General features: G+C 37.5%; 1 protein-coding gene across 7 annotated transcripts in view; it reads left to right on the top strand.

Annotated features, from left to right (window-relative positions):
- SPHKAP (SPHK1 interactor, AKAP domain containing) overlaps positions 1–9,407 on the top strand; it is a 162,612-nt gene that overhangs the window by 64,700 nt on the left and 88,505 nt on the right. For 4 of the 7 annotated variants that reach the window (XR_004623653.1, XM_034655306.1, XM_034655305.1 and 1 more), the window contains exon 4: positions 1,907–2,014. Coding sequence is in view for 6 of the 7 variants with exons in the window: in XM_034655306.1 (XP_034511197.1) it covers positions 1,907–2,014 (108 nt within the window). In the remaining variant the exon portion in view is untranslated. Of the gene's footprint in view, positions 1–1,616; positions 1,776–1,906; positions 2,015–9,407 lie in introns of all 7 variants that reach the window. The other 3 variants (XM_034655307.1, XM_034655308.1, XM_034655309.1) reach the window with 1 other exon arrangement.

The raw sequence follows: 9,407 nt of genomic DNA, 5'->3' as shown, positions 1-9,407 counted from the left end.
TTTTTTTTTTTTTTTTTTTTTTTTTTTTTTTTTTTTTTTTTTTTTTTTTTTTTTTTTTTTTTTTTTTATATATATATATATATACCACATCTTCTTTCTTTAAAAAAAAGGGCTAAAATGAACAACACAGGAATTAATATACATGTTTTTTATGTAAAATAATATTTTTTAAAAAAAAAACCTCTTTTAGTGAAAAGAGGAGTGACTTCATTTTATAGTTTAAGCAAATCTCTTTAATGTCCCGCTTAACATAAGGCAGTCAGACTCTGCTGTTGGCTTCTGCTTGTGGCCACTCATACCCTGACACCTGGCGTGGGTCCTGTAGAGCTCCACGGGAAACTTAAGAGACCATGACAGTGAAATGGACAAATAAAGTCTTCCTGTTGTTATAAAAATAGTTTAATGGCTGGCCTCCCTGGAAGATCTCAGGGACCCCTGGGGGCCCAGCCTGCACTTTGAGAACCACAGTTTAGATAAAATCAGCAAGAGAACTGAGAAGCTCTGTCACCAACTTTAGCTCACAATCATAGAGCAAGGTCATCATTCAATTACCTGCTTGTCCACTGAGTGGCATTTGTACTATTCTAGAAAAGGACAATAGAAATCTGTTATCTCTAGTAATAATAAACATTCAGTGGGTAAAGATTTAAAAACAGTAATATTTCTCAGCAAAAACAAAAAGTATTATGGAACAATGTGTAAGAATTATATTTCGTTAACTCACACTGAGACAAAAATTCATGTGTTTTTACCTTTACAGCATAAGGCAATCCTTTGTTATACAGATGAAATGCAATTGAAGTGTCATTCTATTTTGGTGGCAATAACCAAACTGATTAAATCTATTCTATTGCTTTTGCAAAGCTAGTGAGTCAAATATTAGCAGACGTGTACCCTAATAAAGTAGAGGGCACCAGGAGAGCATTAGAAATATAACATAAAATGGGAAAAATCTTAAGACACATTAGAATTTGGGGGGCTCCTGGGTGGCTCAGTGGTTAAGCGTCTGCCTTCAGCTCAGGGAGTAATCCTAGGGTCCTTGGATCGAGCCCCACATCGGGCTCCTCTGCTGGGACCCTGCTTCTTCCTCTCCCACTCCCCCTGCTTGTGTTCCCTCTCTCGCTGGCTGTCTCTCTCTCTGTCAAATAAATAAAATCTTAAAAAAAAAAAAAAGACACATTAGAATTTGAATTGTTTGGCTATTCATGGGATTGTATCTTCAAAATGTCTTATCTCAGAATTATAATTTTTCTTCCTTGCTTTAAAATCCAAGCCCAGAAACTAGTCATTTATAAGTCATAGTTGCTTTTGTTGATTCGTGTATTCAAATTTGTTTAGCTTTACTATACTCTTTCGACGTTGAAAATGATTGTCATGATGCACTTTACTTATTCCTAATAATTTTTCAACTTAACATAGTACCTTAGGTATTCTGTAAGGATTGAACTGTAGTTCACAGACATGTTAGCAAAAATGAAGCTGAAGGAATAGCATTTCAGTAGCAATATTGCACCAAAAGGAAAAACACTACGTTTTTTAAGATCGAAAATATTCATAGAGTGCACCAGCACCAGCACTAAAATGAACTTCGATCTCCATTGTCAATTGAACCACAGCCCAAAATAATCATTTGAAGTTTCCACACGTTGGACACCATGGAAGTTTCCAGATATTGGATTTGATGACAGAAGAAACATCAGTATCAACATCAGTGCATCCCTTTAAAACCAACTCCTGGTTGAATGTTTTACACATTCTGGAGGTGCTATTATCAGGTAATTTTTTCCCCAGTATCCAGATGCTCTGAGGTGAAGAAAACACCTACAGTTTCTTCAGAAAAGAGCTGCTTGTTGAAATAGAAAGCCTGGCAATGTCACACTAAGAAGGTTTTCTTGATTCCCTCCAGGTTCTTTGCAGCAACAGCCTGCTCGAGTCTACAGACTACTGGTTGCAGAATCGAAGGACACCCTGCCAGATTGGTTTTGTGGAAGACAAGTCTGAAAACTGTGCTTCCGTAAGTAAACACAACTCTCGGGGTGTAATTTGAGAAAGCAGGGAGTCTGGCACGTGTGCTCACCCTAACGATGGAAGTTGCACAATTCATTAAATACAAGGTAGGAAAGTATCGTTTTGAAAATGCATGAGTGGTTTATATGGACTGTTAACAAAATAGCACGCCGAGCTCATGTTTCCACTCTTATTTTGCTCATTTCAGTGGGTAAATTAACCTGATCAATTCTCTGAAAAAGAGAAACAGTGTGTATGTTTTCAAAGCTGACTGGGAAAAAGATTCAGAAATAGAATGGTATGATGAGAAATAAGAGACCATTCAAGAGCTCTTCTGGATTCTTTTCAATATATTTTATAACTGCTGCTAATAGGTTATTTTCCAACACGCAAATTGTGTAAAAATGTTCTACAATTTTTATAAGTTATAGTCACCATCTGAAAACCTTTTCAACCTAGGAAACATACAGGCATGCATTTTAATATACTGGAGCAGAGCTTTATATACAAAACCTTCTTTTTCAAGGAAGAGATGTTCTTATAAACTAACTTCTTATCTTAATGTCTGGGTACATGTTATTGACATGAGAAATCAACAATATGATTCCTTTTGAAATATACTCCTTCCTGTATGTTCTAAAAAGTGATATGTTTGGTTTTAATTGAAATCACCTAGCCCTTATGGGGTCATAGTTACCGAGATCGGGGAAGAGTATTTCCAATGAGGAGAATAATGTAATTCTCATGACTAAACTGAGAACTTCAGCTCTGAGCTATTCTTGGAGGTAAATTGAATGCCAGCATTTCTGTTAAAGGAAAAAAAAATTAGAACAAGAAAAAGAAGGAAGCTGAAAATGGGATGAAGAAGCTTTTTATATACAATGGGCAGAACCAGAGCTGGCAGACAGAGGATATAAAACATTTCACACTGCAGTGTCTCCTCGCACAAGGAAAGCAGAGTCCGTTCAACAGATTATTTCAATCTCTTTGTTTAGGCAAATGATTTTAATCCCACTACTTTTAGGACTTTTAAACCCTTATCCAGATAACTGGTTGATGTCTAAAAATCTTTGGGGAGAACAAAAAGAATTAGGTGGCAAGTAATTTAATAGTGATACCTCCTTTGCAAATTCATTTCTGAGGTGAGTTAGAAAACACAGGCGTTTGGGAATACAGATTTCTAATCACACAGCTGTCCATTGAAAAAGGGAGAGAAATAGAGCGTAAAAGCTCTCAAGCTACATTCTGGAAAAAGTTGTCGCGCAAACAGGTCCTGTATTAAGAAGTCTCCCACTTGGAAGGGCACCTGGATGTCTCAGTCTGGCAAGGGTCAGTCTCTTGATTTCTGCTCAGGTCATGATCTCAGGGTTATGAGATGGAGCCCTGCGTTGAGCTCCACACTCAGCTGGGAGTCTGCTTGAGATTCTCTTCCTCTGCCCCTCACCCCACCCCACTCTCTCTCTCTCTCTCTCTCTCTCTGTTTCTCTCTGTGTCAAATAAATAAATAAAACCTTTAAAAAATGAAGGCTCCCAGGTGCCAGGGTGGCTCAGTCGGTTAAGCATCTGCCTTTGGTTCGGGTCATGATCCCGGGCTTCTGGGATCAAGTCCCAAGTCGGGCTCCCTGCTCAGCGGGGAGTCTGCTTCTCCCTCTGCCCCTCCCTCCTGCTTGTGCTGTCTCTCTGTCTCTCTTTCTCTTTCTCTGATAAATAAATAAAATCTTTAAAAAAAGGAAAAAAAATGAAGCCTCCCACTTGGAGAAAGCATGAAAGTTGGGGCACTAAAAATTGTGTAGTGGAAAGCAAAGAGGTCTTGAAGCTTTTTATTTTTGGAATCTAGATTAGAGATCTGCAATTAGAAATGTTAAATTTATAGTCAGATTCAAGATTACTGTTGGCTCTCCCTAAGTGAAGAGAACTCTCCTCCCACCCCCCACCAATCCCAGTGGATTCAAATTTGGACTTGAAACCATATGACTTCCTTCCTTAATTCTTTGTCCCTTTATAGTGTCAGATGACATCAGTGAGGTTGAGCTGATTCATCTTGCCTTTACAGTTCTTCCTATTCTTTCCAAAAGGGGAAAAACCTAAACACTAATAAAAGGCATCCTGGAAGATTTGTTTTCCCACAATGTTTACAAAAATTGTCCATGTCTCTAAAGCTAAAAGAAATTTCAAAATCCCTATGGCAAAGTAGCCTTAATCTCTCGAAAGCATCCTTTAATCCCTTTTTCTTAAAGTGCGAGTTCTTTCTCTCTTTTGGACTTGGCACAGATTTCTAGGTTGAGAAGAGGAAACGGAGTCGAGTTAGACTTTGCTGAATGGAAGCAATTCTAGAGGTTGAGCCATGGAGATACCTGATCAGGACCAGGACCTCTTAAGAATCAAAACAACAATATATAGGTATTGGCCGAAATAGTCAGGGTTTGGGGGGGGGTGGTTGGGGTTTTTTTTTTAGGGTTTTATTAATTCATGTACTTAATTGCCTTTCAAAAACAAATTTTCCATAGCAGGATGAAAATCAAAGGTGTAATTTAAGGGAAAAAGCACTGTATTTTAAAATAATATCTTCATTCAAGTTTCATTTAAAAATTCACTTTAGGGGCGCCTTGGTGGCACAGCGTTAAGTGTCTGCCTTCCGCTCAGGGTGTGATCCTGGCGTAATGGGATCGAGCCCCACATCAGGCTCCTCTGCTAGGAGCCTGCTTCTTCCTCTCCCACTCCCCCTGCTTGTGTTCCCTCTCTCGCTGGCTGTCTCTATCTCTGTCAAATAAATAAATAAAATCTTTTTTAAAAAAAATAAATAAAAATAAAAATTCACTTTAATAAAATCACCCCAAATCAATGTCTCTTGTCAAATAACCAGAAGAGAATCTGGAGAACCTGTAGCAATATTGGTTCATATTTTATCGCTTTGTACTCTGTTCATAGCTCTGTGCTAATCGTTACTTCTTTAACGGATTTCTTCCCAATCAAAATTAGCGGCCAACTTTTTCAGATCCAATTTCAATTGGCTTGGGATCCAGTATACTGAACTCCAAGTGTCTGGACTTGCGGTTTCTTAGAAATAAGAACCTCGGCGTACCAACATTTTCTGAATTCGAGATGTCCACTTAAAATTTTTATTGAAGGACAAACTCAGACTTGGAAAACCTTGAGGGTGTGGTGCGCATGGGTCGGTAATGCCTGCTCTCAAGCATCAAGTGATAAGTTTTTTCAGTTATTATTTATTTTATTTATTTATTTATTTATTTATTTATTTATTTATTTGACAGAGGACAGCGAGAGAGAGCACAAGCAGGAAGGAGGGGGAGAGGGAGAAGCAGACTCCCCGCTGAGCAGGGAGCCCGATGTGGGGCTCCATACCAGGACCCTGGGATCACGACCTGAGCTGAGCCACCCACACGTCCCAGTTATTATTTCAATAGAAAACGGCATTCATTTCACAGCTAAAATGAAGAGCCTTAATGAAGAGTAGTTTGAAGCAGTCAGAGACATGATAGGCACATCAAACAGGAATAGCTTGCCAGGAAGTCTGTCTTGAGAAGCCCCCTAAAAGTCACTCTTAAATGCTTTTCACCGGGTATCAAATATAAGCAATTTGCTTATGTTTTCCTAAATAGCGTTCTTCTATCAACCTATGTAATTTCATTTTCTTTCTAATTTGCCATTCTGAAAAAAAAAATCATACACTAATCTTAACCTTCAGGATCTTTTTTTTAACCTGATTTTTAAAAAAAATAGTTTATTTATTTATTTGAGAGAGAAAGACAGCAGGGGGAGGGGCAGAGGGGGAGGGACAAGCCGACCCCCAGCTGAGTGAGGAGCCCCAGCACTGGACAATCTCACAACCCCGAGATCATGACTGGAAGGAAATCAAGAGTTGGACGCTTAACTGACTGAGCCATCCAGGCACCCCTAAGCTGATTATTTAAAAGAAAGAAACGTAGAGAAGGGTATTGGAATTGGAAGCCAATTTCCAAACCCAACAGCTGAGACATTTTCTTAATAGAGGTTCTTAACACAAGAGGTAGGAATTGGAATTTTCAAGTCTCTTGACTTTTTTTTAAACTAAAAACTAATTTAGTTACTTTTTAATCAGCTACTACCTTTTGCTATTTACTCAAATTTAATTTTTTTTTTTTTTTAGTTTTCAGAAATCCTCTTTTGGTTTAACTTTTCATTAAAATTACCTTGACAATTCACATTATTTCTATTTATGGCTACTGTCAGACTCTTTCCTCACTGAACATTTTAAGACTTGGCTATCACCCTGCAAATAAATTACACCCCCTTGTGTGCATCTTAATTGATGAATCACAGTATTTGAAAATGTGTTACATTTGCCTTCAATTTTTAAATAAACAAATTAAATTCTCAGGCAGGCTTCAACATCCCACACATGATATTGCAAAACTAAGAAGATATCTGACAGCTGTTCAGTGAGTCTCTGATGTCAATGCAACCCAGTGGCAACTATGACAAAATGATATCTTGAATGACTACTCTTTATTCTATATTATTTTTCCAAATATTTCTCTACCAACTCTATTATGAAATTTTTTAAAAAAAAAGGTAAGTTAAGGAAGAGACAAACACTCCACTTGATATGCTGATCTGTGGAAAAATCTAGACTTATATGATCAAGGAAAAATATAATTATAGAACTATGAAGGGGCATCTTACATTATCCAATCCAGGTATTTACCAAGGTTTCAAGCACCTTTTAATGTTTTTTTCCTTAAAAAATCAAGTTTGGAACTTATTTTTTAAATTCTTTAATTTTAGACTTACAGAAAAATTGCAGGGATTCCTAGAATTCCCAGAATCCTCATAGACTAACATTTTACTACACTTGCTTACCCTTCCTTTTGTGTGTGTATATGCATCTGTGTATAAGTGTCCAGATAGTTTTTTTTTTTCTAAAACTTTTGAGAATGAGTTGCATACACAATGCCCCTTTTCCCTATATACTTCAGTGTGGAACATAAATATTTGAAACCAGGATTGAACCCAGAGCTGCAGAAACCCTTGTTCAGGCTACTCATTTAGTACCAACTGCACAATAATGTTCTTTAAATATTTATTCAACAGTTTTCAAGGAGAAGCTAAATGCTGCCCCCATAAAAGTGAAAAATCAAATGCTGACAATGGACATCAGCCAGATGGAGCAGAACAAAAGCCCCATATTTAAGTGGAGGCAGTGTAAGCACCGTCTGGGTTGACTTGCCCACAGGAGAGGGAGCTCTCAGCCCTCAGCCCCAGTAGATTATTCCTGCCAACTGCATCCAGAACTGCTCTTGAACAGAAGTTCTGTTAAGTTACACTTCTTCCATGTTGAGAGATTTCCAGGGATTAGGGTACCCACTCCCCACCCTTGATTGGTGCAGAACTTATTGGAGGCTTGCTTCTTAACACAGCCCTAGATAAAACAGAGAAAGCAAGGCAGCCCTGGGTGTAGCACAGCAGATGTCCACGGCTGATCTGTGTGGCCTCCCCTTGCCCTGGGCAGGAGCTCCTGAGGCTCCTTGGGAAATCCATGAGTCCCAGCGAAAATTTTTGACTCTCAATGAAAAAAAGTTCTACTAAACTTTACCAAGCCTCCAGAAGCCAATAAATGAGAAAGAACACTTTATGGTAAAGCATGACACAGAGGGGTGGTAGAAAAAAGAGCCATGTACCAAAGAAACTAGGTGGGTCTAAATGTATGAGGTCACAGGCAAGAAACTGACGCTTAGAAATGTGATAAAACTGAAATAGAGGTTTTAATAGAACTTGAGGGTGGCACCTACAGTGTGTGGCCAAAATTGTACAGTAGTAATGCAGGTGTAGACGTTAGACCTAGTCTGTACATTTATCAGTGCCATGGATCCTGAAACTAAGAGGGAGTTTTTACAAGTTTATTTTCATTGAAAATTGAGTTCATATTCTATTGCTTATGTTGTAGGTTAAATGCTGCATAATAAAAATTAAGATCCTTGACTTTCTTTATTGGCTCAAGGAATTTCAGTGTATATCTAAGCATTATTTAAAGTGGAATGACACTTCTAATAATTCATTATATGTAAAGGAATTATGAGAGAAATCTAGGTGGCTATTTGTATGACTACTTAAGCTTGATGCAACTGCAGAAACCAATTTTTAAATGCTTACACTTCAGTAAACAATAGAAACAAAATGAAAAACCAAGTAACAAATGTGTATGAGTGTGTGTGTGTGTGTGTGTGTGTGTATGACAGCCTCATGGTGTTAATCTTAATGCATGAAGAATGGCCAGAGTTCATTATGAAAAAGTGAAATTTCCAATACCAAAGTTGGCAAAAAACCAAACATAAGAAATTCACTGAAGAGGAGCCTTTAGCTCGCTTAAGCATCTGCCTTTGGCTTAGGTCATGATCCCAGGGTTCGATCTCAGGGATCCCTGCTCAGCAGGGAGTTTACTTCTCCCTCTCCTTCTGCACCTCTCCCCTGCTTGTGAGCTCTCTCTCTCTCAAATAAATAAATAAAATCTTTTTTAAAAAGTTCACTGAATAATACAATTGTTAATTTAGACTTGAAAAAATAATTGACTGCTCTTATAATCAAAGATAATCAACTATCATTATTATAGAATTTGTTTCCAATAAACTGGTTAAGATTGTAAAAATTATTATACCCAGTATTGATGTAAGCACAGTTAAGAGGATACTCTCAACAACCGACATAAGGAGTGGAAATTGACAAAGTTAATATAATCTTTATGGAGAAAACTTTGTAATGTGTACTGTCCAAAACATTTAAATATTCATGACTATTGATCCACTTCTGGAAGTATATTCTAAAGAAATGGCCAGAGTTACATGCAGACTGATGTAAAATAGAGTCAACCTGCAAAGTAACGTACCCCAGGCAACACGCCAGACTGATTTAGAACATGGACTTTGGAGTCAGGCTGCTTTGATTTGAATCCCACCTCCCCTTTCTAGCTACGTAATCTTGAGCAAGCTGTTCAGTCTCTCTGTGTTTCAGATTTCTCATTTGTCAAATGGAGATGTTATAGTATTTATCTCAGGGATTGTAAGGATTAGATGCATTGACATGTCTAAAGTTTTAGAACAGTGCCTGCACAAAGTAAACATGATTAAGTATTCAGTGAACTCAACAGCATGTTATGGCAAAAAATAGAAAAATCTTGCATGCCCCATAGTACGGGATTGATTAAATAAATGTTGTACATTTGTACCATGAAGATTAATGCATTCTTTACCAGCCAGGTTTGTAAAATAAAAATATTTTAGCACATGGAAATAAAGGCTTACAATATAATTATGTGTAAAAAATAGGTTCCAAAATTTTACACGATATATATTAAACAGGTTAATCAGTTGGATGAAGGAAAGAGAGAAATCAAGAATAAGTCCTAT

Source organism: Ailuropoda melanoleuca, chromosome 2 (genome assembly GCF_002007445.2).
Source record: "Ailuropoda melanoleuca isolate Jingjing chromosome 2, ASM200744v2, whole genome shotgun sequence".
NCBI lineage: Eukaryota > Metazoa > Chordata > Mammalia > Carnivora > Ursidae > Ailuropoda > Ailuropoda melanoleuca.
Note: the sequence above shows the minus strand (reverse complement) of the source record. Positions and strands in the feature narration are given on the sequence as shown.